The following is a 19,979-nucleotide window of genomic DNA, read 5'->3' on the forward strand; positions in this document are numbered from 1 at the left end:
GTGGTAAGATAGTAAATCAAAGTTTTAATTTAATATTTCATCTTTGTGTTATCATTGGTACTGACGAAAAAGTTTAAATTTTGATGTAGGTTTTAAGATCGAGCCATTTTGGAACGAAAGCCCACATTATTCCTTCATTAATTGGGCTTACCCTAAGGATAAGATGGAGATATTGTATGGTGATGGTGACTTGCACGGTGGTTGGCAATTAGGGGATCCATTATATCTGTATCAAGAGTTTCGTAGCAAATTTGAAATGCAACATGCAGCCAAATTATATTGTATGAAAGCTCATCGTACTGCCGTAGTGGCAAAAAGTGATTAGCATAGATTTGTGATGAAGTGTCGACACCATAATGATGGTTGTCCCTGATATGTGAGGGCATTGTTGCCGAAAAATGGAAATACTTGTGTGGTCAGTAAATGGGGTAAAAAACACACCTGCCTAAACCAAGGTCTTACCCAGGATCATAGACAGCTGGATTCTGATGTTATCTGTGCAGACATTATGAGTATGTATTATGCGATGGATGGTTACATATGTTATGTTTATGTTATTTAATGAAATGTTTTTATTGACAGTGTTGACTTCAAGTTTTTTCTTTCTTTATAGGTATGTTAAAAGAAGATCCATCTTTAAAGACAGTTCTTATTCAAGAGAGGGTACAATGTTTGTATGGATACAACATAACTTACAGGAAGGCTAAAATGAAGGCCATTGTGAAGTTATTTAGTGACTGGGATAAATCATATGCATTCTTGCCTGGTTGGCTAACATACATGACGCAGGTTAATGTGGATTTTGTGTTCAAGATTGATACGGGTCAATATTTTGATGAACGTCGAGTTTACACCGATAAGGCTGTCTTTCACATGGTATTTTGACCTTTCACCAGTGCATTGAGGCTTTCAAATATTGTAAACCCATAATCCAAATTGATGGCACGCATTTGTATGGGAAATACAAAGGAACCCTTTTGATTGCTACGTCACAAGATGGAGATGGATACATTCTGCCTATTGCCTTTGCTATTGTTCCTTCGGGTGAGAGATTGGAAGATTGGTCATGATTTCTTAGCCTCGTGCGTTTTTATGTGACACATAGGCATGGAATTTGTCTAATATCCGATCGTCACCTCAGCATCATAAGGGCTGTAAAAGATCATGCCGGTTGGCAGCCTCCATTTGCGTATCACGTGTTTTGTCTACGTCACATCGGAAGCAACTTTAACACTAAGTTTAGGGATGTGGAATTAAAGAAAACCCTTATCAAACTAGGTACACAATTTCTTGAATATGTACATATTGTATCTAATGCAAATTTGTATCTAACTCATGCAATTTTCATGATTTTCAAGGTATCTGAGTTCGAAGATTTAATTTGATATCAAATTTTAGAAATTTGTCGAAAATAACCCACAAGTAGCTTCATGAATAGATCAGATTCCCAAAGAGAAATGGTGCAGGTCTTATGATGAAGAGGGCCGTAGGTTTGGTCACATGGCGACTAATTTATCTGAGTGTGTCAATAAGGTCCTAAGGGGTGCACGTAATTTGCCTATAACGACATTGGTCAAGATGACTCAAAGTAGACTTGTTGAGTATTTCGTCAAGAGACATGAAAAGATCCAAAGAGCATTGGCAAAAGGTTGGAGAATTGCAAAAAAGGTTGAGGATTACATACAAAAAAATGATAAGTTAATAGTGAGTCTCCGTGTGCGGGTTTTTGATAAGGACTTGCAGTTGTTTGAAGTTGAGGATGACTATAATCAATCTACGCATGATGCCGATGACATAATAAAGGTGGAATTGCTCAATCGCAAATGTCAATGTGGATGGTTCACAGCTAGAAGATTTCCTTGCAGTCACGTCTTAGTGGTGTGCAAGGTAGAAAAGTTGAACCACTATGATTATGTTGACCCTGTGTTCTCAATTTCACAAATTGACAAGGTCTATGCTGCACATTGGTATCCAATGGGAAATGAGTTGCTGATTCCACAAATTGATGGCCCAACCATTATCCCAAATGCATCTTTGGTCCGTGCACAAGGAAGACCAAAGTCTTTAAGGATACAGAATGAGATGGATTGCGTTGAGTCTCAACCCACAAGCAGTCAGAGTAGATGTAGCTTGTGCAAACAAATTGGTCACAATAAACGTACATGCCCTATGAGGATTAGACAGACTTGAATTGTCTTTTGCATTCACTTATGCACGAGGACAGGAGGTTAAGGAGGCAGCAAGGGAGGGGGGTTCATGTGTTTATGGTTTATTTCATGTATTTCCAATATTTCTTGAACTATTTGATGTAATGAAGTTACTGTTTCGTTTATGGATTTATGTTGCTTTCGATGTAATGAACTTGATGTAAGGAAGGGTGGATCTATGCCCTTTTCAATGTTTCACAAATGCCGTAAATGGAACTTTTGTGCTAAATTTATCATCACAGGCCAAATAATAATACAACAGGTCACAATCGTCCATAACAACTCAGAACAATCACTAATAGGTTTTTAAAATGGTTAAATTATGTCTTGGTATGCCTAAACCAACGTTTTGATACAATACACAATCGTTTTACGAATTGAACGTGCATGTTGCTTTTTTGTGTCACAAATTATGTTCCCCAAGTCACACTACCTTAGTTCATGAGTGTAGAGTCTCAATTAAGTGAAAAAAATCCGTGGAAAACAGAATTGGGTGCCAAATGCAAAGTTTTAATCAATTAACCTGTAATGGTTTAATCGATTAAAAGTTTTAATCAAGTTCATTACATCGAAAGCATAATAAAGCGACATAAATCCATAAACGAAACAGTAACTTCATTACATCAAATAGTTCGAGAAATAAAAGAAATACATAAAATAAACCATAAACAGATGAACTAAAAACTAAACCCTAAATCTAATCCTCATCTTCGTCGGACTCCGTCTCCTCGTCCTCTTCATCTGACACATGAGCCCCCTCCCCTGCTGCCTCCTCAACCTCCTCTCCTCGTGTAAGCTCCAGATAAGCAAGCCTATCTTCCACACCCTTGAACCTTCCCCGTATGTGTCTAAACCTTTCATTCCCTTTTTGGATGTGACTCTTCCTCCATTTTTTTTTGTTTAAGCACCATATTTCCTATCTTCTTCAGTGTAGCATTTATGCCCTTCATGACATCACGCAACGAAAATTCACCCTCAGGCTCAGCTGTATCCTGCAAGTCAGCCTAATCATCGTCGTCGTCATCATCCTCCACCTCGGGCTCAACCATGTGTGCATCTGGGGCAACATTAGGAAGCTCAACCTCAACCGTACCTGAGAATTGCCACACACCCGCCCTGTTCTTGGAGATCTTGCACTGCTTCAGTAGACGCTTTACGAACTTGGCAATATAGCCTGTGGGCCTCTAAAGCTGCTCAGTGTCCATGGGAACACCAAAGTGAACCAATATCCTTTGTACCAGACAGGAGAATGGAAGTGCACCCTTATGTTTGGCTTTAAACATCATCCAACAGACATAGTGCCTCTAGTTCACCAGTACACCATGTCGGATAGCCCACATGATAGGAATGTCATGTTCCAGCACCCTGGAATGATTGAAAGTTCGCGGAAATAGTATGTGAATGATGACATAGTGTATTATACGGGCATCGACACTAGGCAACCCCACCGTGTAATGAATGGTCCGCCCACGTCTAATATCAGGCCTCCTGGCCTCCTCCACAGCATCACCTCGGGCATATCCAGGAAGTGATACACCGCTATCTGCGTCATACTCCATAGTGGGCGAAGCATCAAAGTCATAGCCTAGTATCTCCAATCATACCAGAGCTGTTATGATGATGTCCACATCGCAGACCCTCGACCTCAACTCACCCTGTACATAGCTGGGGTTATGGTAGAAGGCCCTCACCATCACCACTGAATACAAACATAGCATCTCAGCCAACACCCTCAGATGTGCTGCCTCCAACACCGCCACAATCTGAAATCCCACCGTCATAAAGAATGTTGTATCCAATGATTTTGGAGGACATAAGTGTCTTTTGACATAGTCACGTACAAATGCAACGTGAACCGAGGGGTCATCCTCAAACAGGTATCCAAATGGGAGGTCGACGTTATCAGGCTCTTCGTCTTGTGGACTTGAGGAAGAAGGCCGGTCTTGTCGTTGCTTCGTGCGTCTCTCACCTTCGGCATTGCTTGCTCTTCTGCGGCCGACCATTATAACAGAAAATCTACAATGACAAAATAATTTATCAACAACCAATAACAACCAATTACAGAGTTATTCCATTTTCATGTATACTAAATTGTCAATTACTATATACAACTTAAAAAGTAGTTTTTGACTTGTAGAAAAATATTTTTACTATTTCTGGAAAGTGGAAACATAAGACAAGAAAGCTAAGTGAAACACTCACAACCATAGAAAATAAATGGACAAGAATATTTTAGTCCTATTTTAGTTGAAACTCTCTAATTCTGATAAATAAATTATGTTGTTAGTGCTTTAAAAAAAATCAAAATCATGAAAAGGAAGAAAATCTACGAATCTCTAATGTTTATAAATTGGAACCATAGCCTGACCCTAAATTACAAATCCATAAGCTACATCTTGTCACAAAACATGAAACAATATCAATAACTCAAGAGACCAGTAAAACCAACAAAAATCTTATCTTCATGCTTTCTTTCATTGATACAATATCAATAACATGAGTACAAAAATAAAAATAAAAATCAAATCAAAGTAACATGAAAATTACAAAACATTACCTAGCCTTTCTGTTTCACGAGGTAATCATTTTTATCGCGCAATCCACACGCATGGGGAACAACTTCTAGAGGAGGTTCAGATTTGGGGTTTGGGTGAAGAACCTTAATCGATTAGGGTTTGAAATAACCCCCTCTGCCAAATGGAGGGAGTTTAAAAACGATTCTGTCGCAATTTAATCGATTAAATAATACATTTAATCGATTAAATGTCTAGAAATTTAATCGATTAAGATGAATTTTTAATCGATTAAATTTCGTGTCAACGTTATTCCTGTTTTTTGACCATTTAACCGATTAAATCTTCAAGTTAATCGATTAAAGATGGGCAGATTGATGGATAGTTTTGGGTGAGAGGCAAAATGGTTATTAATTAATTAATGAGGGACAAAATGGTCAAAAAGCCTAAATATTCTAACCAAAAAAATAGATCTAAAAATGAATAAATTGTATTTTATTTATGAAAAATATTAGCCTCATGTGATAGGAGACAACGAATTTCTTCTACACACTCAAAAAGATGTGGGGCCCACTTTAATTTTTTTCCCGCTTTTCCTATTCAATGGGACCCGCATAAGTTTGTGAGTGTAACATGGGATATGTTATCTCCTATTGCATAAGAAAATATAATCCCTTTATTTATTCTTTTTTGCTAGTACTCAACATTTTGGAGGGGAAGAGGAGATCATATGATTTGTTATTAAGACAAAATAAAATTTATAGATACAAATTTAAAATAAGAGAATAATTGAAAAAAGATAAGAACTCAGTAAAAGGTTTTAAAAAAGCTGCTTCTCGAAACTTCCAATTTTTTTCTTATTTTATTCATTATATTTTCTTTTATGATAAGAGCATTTATAAAAATTATATTTGGAAGCTCTTATATTTAGCCTCTCTTCTTCTTATATGCAGAAGTTTAGTCAATTATAATTTGACAAAAAATCTTATAATAAAACAAGTTATTTTTTTTATAATTAAGAAAAACAAGAGCTAAAAATTGCTTGGACGAGTTTTTTTCCAGTGTTTTAAAACCCCACCTCACCCCTCGGGTCAACCCTGACCCCTCCCCTCTGATGGTTGGGATCACAAGTTGGACCCTATATGCACATCGACCCCTCCGACTCCCAAAATTCGGCCGAATTTCAGTGACTTCCGGGTCAGAGGGGTCAAAGGGAGTCATTGCATGTTTTTTTTTATAAAGAAAATTCCATGAAACAACGTCATTTTATTAAAAAATAAAAATAAAAAATGCTTGCAAACCTAAATCTAATCGTTCTGTTCTCTCCAAACGACCTAGACTTGTGGTATCTTGATAATTTGGTATCATTAGAATATGAGTTTTGTACTTTGGTATCTTGATACTTTAATTAGGTTGTGTAATATTGACTTGTGGTTATAATTGGTGAATTATGTTAAAGATATTTTGAATCTTTGATGATTGGTGATTTGTTTTTTAATATTTTCATATAGGATATATATATTTATATTTTTTTAATATATAAAACCAGGTCAGCGTAGTGACCCTGTGACCCCTGACCTCTGCCGGGTCGATGGCCGGGCCGGGTTTTTAAACACTGTTTTTTTTTTATATATGTTAGTTTTTTAGAGTTCTCATATTTATTTTTTAATTTTACGCTTTTCCTAAATTTGTTATTATAAATTTTATTATTTGCTTTAAGAATTTATTCTAATAACAAATCATTTCATCTCCTTTCCTTCAAAATTCTAAAAATAATTTTATATACTTCTTAAACAATTTTTAGCTTTATTTTTTATTTTAGCTTAAACAAAACTTCTAGTTTAAAAAAAGTGCTAAACATGCTCTAATTTTCTTTTTATAAGGAGAGGAGAAGATAAAAACGATTTTTTGAACTGATATTATCACTTCGTTTAAGATAAACATATAAAAAGGTTCACATCTTGTAATGTAATATTTTAAAAATTGTAATAACTTTATTTCTGTCTTCAATATTATGATTTTAAGAAATTAAAACTAAATGAAATCATTTTAAAAGAAGACTTTGAAAGAAAATACTCTAAGATAGTGATTAATTTTTTTGTCAGGTTCCTACCTTTTTCTCTAGCATTTTCTTTGCTTTTTCTTTAAGAAATTTACTCGTGATGACTTATTTTTTCTTACGTGATTCTGTCTATTTTTATCATTGATTATCGTAATTTGAATTTAAATAACTAAAAAAAGAGGAGATTAAATTTACAACCTCCTATATTAAATCTTAATCATTGATTAATCTAATGATTATAATTTATTAATTAATGTTCAAAAAATTATAACAGTCAAATTGATAAAAATTAAAAATTAATTATAAGAAAAAATATGATAAATATAACCTTTCTCCTAAAACAAATTGGCAGTATTGATATAATCTTTTAAGTTCTAGCTTTTGAAAAGTTGAATGATCTTTATAGCAGTTTGGTAATTGCACATTTTGCGGAATTTGTTGAGTTTTTTTTCCCACTACATAAAAAAACCTCAAGAGAGAACTAACTAGACGGAGAGAAATTTGTTGAAGTAAATTATAGTTATGCCTTACACCTTGCCGCATTTTCAGTAGTCCTACAACGGACAATTAACAGAACAATTATCCTATGCGTTGCACACAAACAATCATTTCTTTCAATGGTGGCACTGTGCCAGTACCCCACTGTTTTCATCATCAAACACAGAGAGAGAGAGAGTACAAAGCGTGCATAGATGGACAATACAAGTACTACACACACCAAACGACACCACCCCGACATTGACATTTTGGTTGAGATCATATTTTCGTTATTCAAAACGGAAAATGTACACACTAGATCATGCTCCATTCAACATGCACTACATATTTGTTAATTGTTATACAAACCAGAGTACGTCACTTATTTTATGTCGTAATTAACAGTTCAATTCAAAGTACTAACAACAATTTTTGATAATATTTTATATATACGTTATTGATTTATATTTGAACAATTACTAATGAGAATACCAACTCTCAAATAAGAGACGGCGATTGGTGAAACATCCACATTAAAGTATAAGCTCGTTTATTGTAGATGATACTTTACTTTTTAAAACGCATCATGTTAAAAAGGAAAGAAAAACGTATAGAATCAAATACTTACTCTAAATGAACGCGTCCATTACTTGCATCTTTGATAAATGTACCATATTAAAGATAAAGCGATGGTAATAATTAAGATATATCTTTTGACAATTACAATAATTATGTTTTATAATAGTTCTTAAAAAAGGAATAGTTTTGGATTACGAAGAGCAAGTATATCGAAGGGATGTGATGCAATGTAATAGCGAGTGGGAATTAAATTCGGACGGAGTTAAAGGGTCATGGGTAAAACCGTAATTGTATGAGGGGAATTAATTCTCTAGTCTGCTGCACTTGCTTCGGTGGCAGTTCTCCGACCCCAGTGCGTCTCTCTCTCTCTCTTCTCTTTTCTCTTTCTCTCTCTATGACTGAGGTCTTGGTTCGATTCAATCGGACACAACAAACTTTATATATAACAAACTTTATCTTTCTCTATCGCTCATTCTCACGCACACTCTCTAACAAACAAACGCAAACACACACACTCACACTCACGCATACACACTATAACACAAACTGTCCTTGGATTGCACATTTCTCCTTATGTTTAAAAGCCCTAATCAAACCCTCATTCACTCTTTCCGTAACGAATTCGAAATCTCTGTGTCACTCTCTCAACCATGACTGGCCAACTACCGCCGCAGCCTCGCCGTCTCGACCCCAAAATCTGGCGAGCATGCGCCGGCGCTTCCGTTCAAATCCCCACACTCCATTCTAGGGTTTACTACTTCCCTCAGGGTCATATCGACCAGGCTTCTTCACCTCCTAACAACCTTTCTCCTTTACTCCTCTCTAGGCCTTTCATTCTCTGCCGTATCTCCGCCGTCCAATTCCTCGCCGATTCAATCACCGATGAGGTTTTCGCTAAGCTCCTCCTCCACCCCCTCACTGATTACTCCGTCGCTCCTCCACGCCTACTTCCTCCTCCTCCTCCCTCCGACGATGACGACAAGGTCGTCTCGTTTGCCAAGATTCTTACTCCTTCTGACGCCAATAACGGCGGCGGATTTTCTGTACCGAGGTTCTGCGCTGATTCCATCTTCCCGCCGCTCGACTTCGACGCCGATCCGCCGGTGCAGAATCTCTCCGTCACCGACGTCCACGGCGTCGCGTGGGAGTTCCGCCACATTTACCGCGGCACGCCGCGGCGGCACTTGCTCACTACTGGCTGGAGCAAGTTTGTCAACAGCAAGAAGCTGGTTGCCGGCGATTCTGTGGTTTTCATGAAGAACCCCAGGAAGGAGATGTTCGTCGGGATTCGCCGTGCCACGCGATTCTCTTCCTGCGATGGTGCCAGATGGTCTTTTCAGGTTGGCGGGGTGAGAAATAGGGCTGAAGAGAAGCCTCAGGAAGAGGAAGTAAAGAAAGACGGGTTTTCGAGGAACGGGAAGGGGAAGCTGTCGGCGAAGGCGGTTGCGGAGGCAGCTGAATTGGCAGCACAAAACTTGCCGTTTGAGGTCGTGTATTATCCGAGGACTGGCTGGTCTGATTTTGTGGTGAAGGCTGAGATTGTGGACGAAGCAATGAGTGTTGTGTGGACTCCTGGAATGAGAGTCAAAATGGCTATGGAGACAGATGATTCATCCAGGATGACCTGGTTTCAGGGTACTGTGTCTTCGGTATCTGTTCCTGATAATGGCCATTGGCGAGGTTCTCCTTGGCGTATGCTTCAGGTATCCCTGCACTTTTGTTTTGTATGTTTATTGTGTGCGTTATATTTTATAAGTATTTTGGCCAGATTATTAATTTCTCTTCGTTGGATTAAATTCTGCTTTTGATTTCCGATATTGACCTCTGAGATTCAAAATCAGATACTGGTGGTGGAGATGGTAAATCTTATGTGTGAGGAATCACACTGAGTCTTACTTCAGCTGACTTTATAAAGAAAGAAACAATAGGATGCGTGGGGGTGGGGCCTCAGAGTTTTTGATCAACCACCAAGAACTATCTGGCTAAAATTCTACATTTGCTTGGCCATTGTTTTGGCATGATTCGGACTAGGATATGCTTTTTCGTCTGTTATGGAGTCTCAATAAACTCTCATTTTCACAAGAATTATGTTTCCCATTAACATTTTAATGAACATAAGTACTCTTAGGTTATAAAAACACTACTGATGCTGAAAGGCCCAAACCTAGTTTGATAAGAGCCTAATGATGTCATTTGATCCATTTAGGTGGCCCCACATAGTGGGATAAGGCTCAGTTGTTGTTGTTGTGGACTGAAATTTATACCCAATCTTGACTATACTTGCCATGTCAAGTCCTCAGCACGTTACTGGGATTCTCTCTCTGTGAGTCCATCTGTGTTAGCATTTATTTATGTAGGGGAAATACTCGGGGGATCTATTGCTCTCCTTTATTTTCTGAAGTCTGAGGCTTAGTATTATGTCTGTTGTGACAAAACATTATTTTCATTGAAAGAAACTTTTTTCATTGAAGTTGTACTTAAGAAATTATCATCTAACTCAAACTGACTGTTATTGTTATTGGCCTTCTGTGGTTTTTTATCTTAACATCACAGGTTACATGGGACGAACCTGAAGTGTTGCAGAATGCAAAGTGGGTCAGCCCTTGGCAGGTTGAACTTGTTGCCGCCACACCTCCACTTCATACACCATTCCCCCCAACTAAAAAGTTTAGAGCTGCTCAGGGTCCCGTGGTGTTAACTGATGGAGAGGGAGACCCCTTTTCTATGACAGGATTCACTAATTCAACAATGAGACACTTGAATCAAACATTGTTGAGTTATGGTACTTTTCCTGCGGGCATGCAGGGAGCCAGGCATGATCTATTTTCTGCATCAAATTTTCCCAACTTTTCAGTTGATAACTCTCGTCTGTGTATGGGTAATTCCTTTGGGAACAACACAGTGCCAAGGCTGAAAAGTTTGTCAACAGATCTAAATGTTGGCAGTTTTCAATCTGATGACTTGTCACCAGATAGCCAACACAGTAGTTTGCATTCCTTTGGCACGGAATTTGTTAGGAACCACAGCTGCAACTCAACAAAATCTGGCTCTGTTTCATTTCAGCTATTTGGTGCAGTCATTCATGCAGAACAGCCTGTTGAAAGTGGTTCGCATGGTACTGGTTGCACAGAAGATGATAGCAGTAAGGGATGCAATGAAACTGAAGGCATTGACAACCCACTGGATGATTCTTTGACTTACTCAAAATTGCTTGACAGGCTTGATGATCAATGCCAAAGAGCCTCGACAGTCGAGGCATGTTATTTGTGAAAGTAGTTATGTCTATGTCATGCATATAAGTAGCTGTACAGGTATGCTTATTTTTGAGTGAACTGAATTTCTCACCTAGAAACGAATCAGATTACAGAACCAGCTATTGATGCTTTATTGACAAATTTTGTTCTGAAAAGATGGATTGTGTTATAAATCAATGGCATTTATTGCTCTGTCTATAATCTTATTTGAATATACAATTTTTTTTTTTGAGGCATTGTTCTGACCAAGAGCTAGGTAAATTTGATTCTATTATGTTCTAAGTAATTGATTAATAGCTGTACAGGTATGCTTATTTTTGAGTGAACTGAATTTCTCACCTAGAAACGAATCAGATTACAGAACCAGCTATTGATGCTTTATTGACAAATTTTGTTCTGAAAAAAGGGATTGTGTTATAAATCAATGGCATTTATTGCTCTGTCTATAATCTTATTTGAATATACAATTTTTTTTTGAGGCATTGTTCTGACCAAGAGCTAGGTAAATTTGATTCTATTATGTTCTAAGTAATTGATTAATTGATAACATAGATTGAGTTTTCCCCCAATAAGTGTGTGTTATATTTATGATGCTTCTATTTCTGGTGGTTTTTATTGACTTCAATTATAATTTTTTTTGTACATGACTTCAATTATAACTTCTGTTATACCTTTAGCTTATTACGGGGTTGTTAAGAAATTCTGGCCAAATGTACAGAGCCAAAGTCATTCATGCTTTATTTGCAATACATTAAAGTGGAAAACCACAATGAGAATTTCATCTTATTTAGATTATGGCATCACATCATATTTAACTTAGATAATCAGATGTTATTACATTATTGCTGGGAGGTGACTTGTCTACATGTTTGCTTACTGTCTGAGTTGAGTATAAGTTTAATCAATGTAGAACATTGTCTTGTCTAAATCATGTTTGAGAATAATGCATCTCACAGCCAAAACTAGTGTACGGCTGAAATTTTTGGTTGTTGAGTAGGATTTGCCCCTTTTGAAACTAGCATAAGCAATACATTAAACTCATGCTTATTTTGATTGTTCAGTACTTTGTTGCGGAGGAAAAAAGGTGCAGCTTCTCATAGCATGAAATTCAATGGTTAAATCGGGAATTTGTAATTCTCGCCTCCCAAGTGAGTGTATTTGTATTATTGAACAGCTTTATACTGTTTATCTTGATTTGTTGTTTGGTTTAATGTCTATGTGGCTGGAATTCGTGTTTCAATTAACTTTTTTCTGAACTTTGGTTACCTTTCATGCAGGGACTTTACGCAGGCAGGAAGCTGACTACCCTACTGACCTTGCAGTATGCCGGTTTTCTTTTGTTTGTCTTGTTGAAACTTGGAACAACGAAACTAACTTCGTAATGTTTGCTAGGGTGTACGATGATAATATCTGTTTTTTAATATTTCTAAGTACTAGTTTTATTATCTCTTTTTTCCCCGTTTTGGATCTTGAGAACTGGATTGAAGACCTACCCAATTCAAATTTTTTACCGAAGAACCACACCACGGGTGGTCTTCAATCCAAATAACCAGGAACCAAAGGCTAGTTCTAACTTCTAAGGAAGTATCTTGATCCGTGGAACATTTGACTGTGCCGTGGTAGGATTTATGCATATTTTGTGGTCTCAAATTTTGTATCTTATTTTTCACATAATTTCTGCGCTGTTATTGGTTACCATAAAGGGGGTCTTCCACAATAATTAATATTTGTGTGGAGTGCTATAGAAAGTAACGTAAACAGAATTGCTGGGATAATTTTCCTTTCTAGTGGAAAATATTTGCGAGTAATGCATCGACAATGCATCTTGCACTTCTAGTTTTGATTTGCTATATTGGGCTTTAGTATATTCGATTAATGCGTCCCAACTTTTTTCCCATAGCAACCCCTGTCGTTTCAACAGGAGCAAAGTTTTGAAAGTGGCGGATTCAATTTGTTTTGACACGCCTTGGGTGTGTTTAAATGAGTTGGCGGTTTGGAATCCTAATCCAATTCTTCATACGTGATGACGAGTTGAATGAGCGAGTGGGATCTGTTTTGGCAATAAATTTGACAAGTCTTTTGTTTTGGTAATAAAATTTGACAAGTCTTTAAATATTTTTTTTTTATTATCATACATAATGATAATACTATGTTAGCTTTATTAGGCCAAAAATTTAATTTACTTCACATGTATAATTATTTTTAAAACCCTTCCGTCATTTATTAATGATATAATGCTCTGAGAACAGTATAGTTTTGGTAAACGACAATAAAATTTAATATAACTATGACACGAATAAAAATGTAATATTTTATTTTTATATGTAAAACTTATTTTTAGTTTAGTCTCTATATTTCTTAATATTATAAGCGTGATATAAACTCAACATCCATATTAATCATTTCGGAGTAACCCTGCCAGTTAGATTCTCCCACCAAATTACGGTTGTTCATGCCTCATTGTATACATTGTATATATACAAAGGGATATGTTATTCTGTCTATTTTTATTTTGCCTACCATTGTCTATCCCTTCCAATATTGTTCGATTATAATTTAATCCAACGGTCCATATTTGCAAAATAAAATAAATCTTTTTTTCTCCTTTCTTTCTCCCAATCTCCTCCGACATCCTTTCTCCTCCTCTCCTTTCTCTCTTCCACTGCGATCAATATTTATACCTATTTTTTTTCCCTTTCTTGCTGATGTCTTCCCTAGTGAACGCGCAAGTGGCAGAAGCATTTGAAATCAATAACCAGTGCAAATAATGTTTACCAACATAATTTTGGTCATCATTCTTATCAGGTTTTACAATTAAGTAACATATATTGTAAAATTGAGAGCAGAACCACCCCAGAGACCAATATGGAATGTGAAAAATATTTTTATTGGTGTACTATCTAATAGGGCAACTCATATGTTTTATTATGTTTCATGAGGATCGGATTTTATTTTATTTTTGATAATAGGGAGGGCAAAGCCCAAAGAACAAAAATCAAAATCACAAAATAAGATGCTGCATGTCAGATACAACATGCTCCATTATAATCTTAGTTCTAGTTACATTCCAAAAAGAAAAAATACTAGAAGGGGGAGAAGAGAAGAACAACAGTTCTTCGGGTTTCTGTGAAAAGCCAAGTTTGGCAAGTTCATTTGCACAAGCATTTAGCTCTATGGGTACGTATTCCGGATGAAAGTTTCCAATCAATTAGCCATCACTTTTGATACGGTTTAGAAGAGAAGAGTATCCACAGTGAGGAGAAAGGGTCTCTAAGCACATCAGAGCATCCTTTGAATCACAGCCTATCCAAAGATCAGAGCACTTTAGATTTAAAGCAAGTTGAATACCTTGAAATAAACCCCACAGTTCTGCTTCCAATGCCATACAAGAGCCAATATTGAAAGTAAAACCACCCATCCACTCTCCTGATATAGAAACAATAAAACCACCACAAGCCCCTTTGTTGTTGGATGAACTGTAAGCTCCATCTACAAAAAAACCTGTATCTAAATTGATGAGAGCTGAGACCTGGACAATAAGAAGAGCTAGACTGGTCAATATTGGCATTTAAAGGAAAAGCTTCCCTGCTCTTCTTCATGTCAACCAGGTACATAAGAATATGGTGATTGGGATCCTGGGGAGTAGAGAAATTCTCCTTATGAATGGTAGAATTTCTCCATTTCCACAAAAACCAACAAGTCACATAAAAAACCTCTTTCCAAGATTTCCGGAAATGGCTGGAGAATGATTTAAAAATATTGAGCTTGAACCAAGCCTCTCCATTTAGGGAAAAAAAAAATTATAGGGGACAATTCCAGCAAACCAAACCTCCCATATCTTTCTAACAACACTACAGTCCCTAAAAGTGTGAATAATTGTTTCAGGGGCTTTCTGGCAAGAAGGACAGAATTGATCACCTCCACTCCAATGACAAGTTGTGTTTCTAACAGGAAGTTTATTCAAACAGGCCATCCAAAGGAACACTGCAATCATATAAGGTCCTTTCCATTGCCAGATAGAGGACCAAAGTTTATCAGTGTTGGAGTTAGTTTGAGTGAGATGGCAGTAAGCATGTCTAACAATAGATTTACTAGGACTATTCCTCGTCCACCTCAGACAATCAGTAGAGCATTATTGTCCACAAGGGGAGCAATATTTCCCAACCTAGTTAGAGTTGCATTATCAAGGAAACATGAGAGGTAGCTCCAATTCTAGTCTCCAGTGGTTGCCTCCACAATCTCCCTCACTTTGAGTTTAAGGTCAGCTTGTGGCGGTTTGCTAGAAGCAAGGTTGAAAAGATTATTTTCCCAGCCTTCCCAACTGTCTGTCAGATTTTAAAAGATTAAGAAAGAAACGAGATTGTATTAAACAACAGGGGGCAGTAAAATTCAATCCCAATAGTAGCAAAATTACCAAACCAGTGACTACACCCCAATTTTTGAAGCTAATGTTACAAGAAGAAAGAAATTTTCAAACGGCTCTTGGAGAATTTGGGTTTGCGCAAGGGTTGTAAAGGCGACGTCTTCTTCACCACAGGGGACAAGAGAGAAAGGGTTGGAGTTAGAGAGAGAGAGAGGGGAAAAGAGTAAAAGAGTTTTTATTTATCTTTTGAGTCTCAACCGTCCAATGAAATTGTAATCCAATGATGTTGAGAGAGATAGGTAAAAGTAGACAAAATAGAAATAGACAGAATAACATGTTCATATATATATGGAAAATATGTTTGTTCTTTTAAATGACACAACTTATATCCTTTCACTCTCACAAAGAGGTGGACCTATATTTTTATTTTTTTGTCCACTCTCTCTTTCTTTATTTATGTCTTTCTCTCACTTAAAATGACACAACTTTACATTTTTTAAAATATACACACTTTACCCTATATATATATATATATATATATATATATATATATATATATATATATATACGTACAAAACTATTAAAAAATTATCTTTATTAACAATAGTATAGTTTAGAAGAGACAAAAATATAACTTTAGAGAGGGCAGATATGTCTTTTATGTTAATATTTTTGGATAATACTCGATTTTCTAAAATATTTGAGAGTGGATTTTCTTATGTGCTAATTAACATGATCATGTTATGTGAGGTAATCATAATCATACATGGGTGAGTTAATGGTGACAAGGGAGGAGAAAGAAAAAATATAAAGATAAAAAGAAAGAAAGTTACATAATTATCACCATTGATTTAATTATTAATGGTTAAGATTATATGATGATGTTAAATTACATGCAAGATTCATTTCCAACATATTTTGATAAATTCAACCACGTTTTTCCCCCAACCACTAATAAAAACAGAGTTCGTGCAGAAACACCAATAAAGAGAGCAAAGAAAGAGATAGTTTGTCCAACATGGCCAGGAACAACAATTGATTCCAGAACACTCTTTTTGTTACCCACACAACAACAGAAGAGAAGAGAAGAGAAGGAAACAATGGCTGCTTTTATCTCCATTCCATCTCTATTGGGTTGCTGTCCTTGTTCTACTGCATTGTCTTCAAAACCCTTTCAAATTCAAACCCTACAACCCCAAATCCTACCTTCTCCTTCTCTTTCCCATCGCCCCATTTATGCTTCCAACCTTTCTACTATCTTAGGGTTTCCAACCCCGCTTTCTTGTGTTAATCGAAGGACCCTTTTCAAGTCTTATCTCTCTTTCCAAGATTCCCCTCCAACTGTACTCTCTCTCTCTCTCTCTCTCTCTCTCTCTCTCTATTCCTTGCGTAATTGTTGTTTTCATCGTACAATTGTTGCACTTGATGCAATTAAACCAGCCTAATTGTTATCAATTTTATTTTTTTAAAAATAATATATTTATTTTGATCCTCTGCAGTGGTAAGGATAATATAAGTGACAGCAAAAGGTTCTGCTTTGTAAAATATCATGATGTATAGTTAGCTAAGTAGAAGATTAAATTTATTTGTATGATCGTGTCTTATATCTTTGATTTTTCACAAGTATGTAACTTTGAGCCAGTACTATCCTTGCTACAATGCCATAATATATATTGAATCCTCAATATTTAATTTTTCCTTTTACCTTCTTGTACCTTTGTGATACTGATAAGTGATATCATAATATCATTACTTTATGAAGTTTGAAGTATACAGATTCATTTGCTTTTACCCTTTTGATTTTATTTTACACCCCTTGTCCTTCCTTCCTCATCAACACTGCATGTGTTAAAATTACTAATTCTCATGATGCTTGTTTATTTTAAGTTGCAATAGGTTATTTTTGTTTCAGTAGTTGTTCCTGAATTATACCCCTAGCTAAATCCTCTATCTGTCTTGTCTTCCATAGACAAAAGATGCAACGGAGGAGACTCAGAATGATGTTAGATTGACAGATGATGATGATGAGGATGAAAAATCTTTACCCAGCTTAATGGCCCTCACTGAAGCATACAAGGAAGCCCTTCTTAATGGGGATGATAAAACTGTATCTCGGATTGAAGAGAGAATACATTCAATGGCATATAAAAAAAATAAGTTGATTCAGAAAGTATCAACTTTGTCGGCAAAGAAAGTTGGTTCTAAGGAGGAATATCTTCGCTTACAAGCGGATTTTGATAATTTTAGGAAAAGAACTCAGAAAGAGAGACTTAGGACCCAGTCTGACGCCCAACAAGAAGTCATTGAGAAACTTCTGTTGATGGTGGACAATTTTGAGAGAGCCAAACAACAAAATAAAGCAGTGACGGAAAAAGAGAAGAAAATTGATGCAAGCTATCAAGGTATTTACAAGCAATTCGTAGAGATTTTGAGGAGCCATCATGTTTCTGTGGTAGCAACCGTGGGCAAGCCTTTTAATCCCTTGGTAAGTGAAATTTGAAAACACCTATGTTGATCTTATATAAGGAATATCTTCCTTTTTGCTTTTGATTGGTATTGGTATTGGTATTGGTATTTGAAACAATTTTATACAGAGAGAGGATGCTTCAGGACTCATTTTTGCTGTGTTCAATATCAGACAATCATTCCCCAATCCCCCACAAATAAGAAAAGGAAGGACAAGAATTTTACATCCAGGATCTGATATGAGAATATCATCTCTGATTGGCCTTTTTCTTGAAAAATGTGTTCCTTGATTTCTGTTTTTTAGGGAGTTAGAGATCAAGTTAATATCTTGATTGTGTTGTGTCATGAGTGACAAAAATTGGGAACAGTGCTTTGCTTGTTAGGCTAGCTTTTGGTATATATGTTGCTTTTATAGAGATACTGCTCAAGTATTGCAATCTTTAAATTTATCATAAGTTACTTCCTGGTGATTATGGATTTATGGTTATAGTGCTCACATATATGATCTCACTGGCAACTTTTTTTAAGAAATGCAAAAAATCCATTAGATGAGATGTGTGTTTGGAGCTGTTGCATATCTAGATTTTGTAGAGATATTTTTGCAAGAATTGGTTTTGGAAGAATCAAATCTTTTTTTGTTTGGGAAATTTTTTTTACAGGTGATGTGAGTGGGGTTAGGTTATTCTTGTTTGGGTATAGTTAGTGAAAATTACTTTTAGTGTTGAACTACTGAAAGGGATGTAATTTTTTTTATCCTTAAATAACAAGGAGTTTTATCAATCTGTAATGGCTAATGCATTCAGGCTGCCAACCAAATTTACAAATTATAGTTTTTGATTTTTTTTTAAATAACTTTTTTTTTATAATGTGATTCTTGGTCGTCCTACCACATCCCGAGAGACTACACTGCCTTTTGATTGTACTCTTGTAGTAAAAGAACACAAGTTGAACTTCAAACATATTATTTATTCCTCTTGAAAGTGAAAAAGTTATTTTGTTGATAGTTTTGCTTCTCATTGCCCCATGCTTGAAACTAAAATGGGGACGATACTCCTGCTGTTTGATGAAAGCTTGTAGAACGTTATCCACATAACTATTGTTTAATTTGTTTTTGGATTACTTTTGTTGTAGCTACATGAAGCCATTGGACGTGAGGAGTCCGTAGAGTTCAAGGAAGGGATTATAATTAAAGAATCCCGACGTGGTTTCTTGCTCAAAGATCAGGTTCTAAGGCGAGCACTTGTCAAGGTTTCCTTAGGGCCTGGCAATAAGAAATCTCCAGTGGCTTCTGACAAGTCCAAGGAGCATCCTTCAACAGCTGCTGGAATAGATGAAAGATAGTCTCTTGAACTTTCTCACATATTCATTAAAAGTCTAGTTTCACCTTCCTTCCTGATATCTTGTCATTGGTCAACTTAAAATGCTTCTTATGTACTATATTTGGGTATTTTGGCCCCAGGTGAGTGAGTATTAGCCCTTGTAGTATGGACCTTGCAAGTTTTAACTTGTGTCCAACTGCACTCCCATTTTTGTTTCATCATGGAAATAGGGAATTCATTTTGATGACGAGAAAATGGTGAGTTTATTGTGCATTCCATTTTTACCAGTTTTAGAAATGGTTCTTTCTTCTTGAAAATTTCTGGTGGTATTGTCCCTCATCTCGACGCATAGAGTTTTTAACGTTTCATGAAGGGTGATCATAGACAAAGCTTGAATGTAGAAACACCTTAATTTTTCATTGGTCACCAACCAAAAAGCAATTGAGGTTTGAGTTCTAAGAATAAGTGGAGTTCATATGTTTTTGCCTGATAACTTTGTTAAAACTCTAGTCTCCAGCGTTACAACGCTCCACTGTTCTCTAGCAAAATCCTTTCATGGAACTGTGAGGCAATGCCAACTAAATTTTAAAGAGGCAAACAGTTGCAGTTTGGATTGGAGAATGAAAATTTACCCACAAAAAAAATTAAAAAATTAAAATTAAGGGGAGAACAACGTTAAAACCCCAAAAGGAAAAGACAGGCGAAAAGATTCATTATCCACTACTTGCCATGCTACCCT

General features: G+C 36.3%; 2 protein-coding genes across 4 annotated transcripts; both read left to right on the plus strand.

Moving 5' to 3' along the window:
- Positions 1-8,328: 8,328 nt before the first annotated feature.
- Positions 8,329-12,779, plus strand: LOC133308682 (auxin response factor 17). 3 transcript variants are annotated; one of them, XM_061509350.1, is made up of 4 exons: positions 8,329-9,541; positions 10,392-11,149; positions 12,154-12,240; positions 12,370-12,779. In XM_061509350.1, exons 1-2 carry the CDS (start codon positions 8,489-8,491, stop codon positions 11,106-11,108), a joined length of 1,770 nt encoding a protein of 589 aa, XP_061365334.1. In that variant the 5' UTR covers positions 8,329-8,488; the 3' UTR covers positions 11,109-11,149; positions 12,154-12,240; positions 12,370-12,779. The 3 variants fall into 3 exon arrangements, with proteins under 3 accessions (XP_061365334.1, XP_061365331.1, XP_061365333.1); XM_061509347.1 differs by having other exon boundaries at positions 10,392-11,093; XM_061509349.1 differs by having other exon boundaries at positions 10,392-12,240.
- Positions 12,780-16,440: 3,661 nt separating this feature from the next.
- On the plus strand, positions 16,441-19,581 carry LOC133308688 (uncharacterized). Its single transcript, XM_061509357.1, has 3 exons — positions 16,441-16,798; positions 17,425-17,940; positions 19,053-19,581. Exons 1-3 carry the CDS (start codon positions 16,556-16,558, stop codon positions 19,260-19,262), a joined length of 969 nt encoding a protein of 322 aa, XP_061365341.1. The 5' UTR covers positions 16,441-16,555; the 3' UTR covers positions 19,263-19,581.
- The last annotated feature ends 398 nt before the right edge of the window (positions 19,582-19,979 follow it).

This window comes from Gastrolobium bilobum, unplaced genomic scaffold, assembly GCF_033153095.1.
Source record: "Gastrolobium bilobum isolate Gb01-03AN ecotype WA unplaced genomic scaffold, APGP_CSIRO_Gbil_v1 utg2170, whole genome shotgun sequence".
NCBI classification, from domain to species: Eukaryota; Viridiplantae; Streptophyta; class Magnoliopsida; order Fabales; family Fabaceae; genus Gastrolobium; species Gastrolobium bilobum.

Bases quoted from the DNA above. Each gene is read 5' to 3' on its own strand.
- LOC133308688 (XM_061509357.1), top strand. From the start codon at position 16,556: ATGGCTGCTTTTATCTCCATTCCATCTCTATTGGGTTGCTGTCCTTGT. The intron at 16,799-17,424 runs GTACTCTCTCTC...TGTCTTCCATAG, and splicing joins TCCAAGATTCCCCTCCAACT to ACAAAAGATGCAACGGAGGA. The intron at 17,941-19,052 runs GTAAGTGAAATT...CTTTTGTTGTAG, and splicing joins GCAAGCCTTTTAATCCCTTG to CTACATGAAGCCATTGGACG.
- LOC133308682 (XM_061509347.1), top strand. From the start codon at position 8,489: ATGACTGGCCAACTACCGCCGCAGCCTCGCCGTCTCGACCCCAAAATC. The intron at 9,542-10,391 runs GTATCCCTGCAC...TTAACATCACAG, and splicing joins CTCCTTGGCGTATGCTTCAG to GTTACATGGGACGAACCTGA. The intron at 11,094-12,153 runs GCATGTTATTTG...TTGATTGTTCAG, and splicing joins AAAGAGCCTCGACAGTCGAG to TACTTTGTTGCGGAGGAAAA.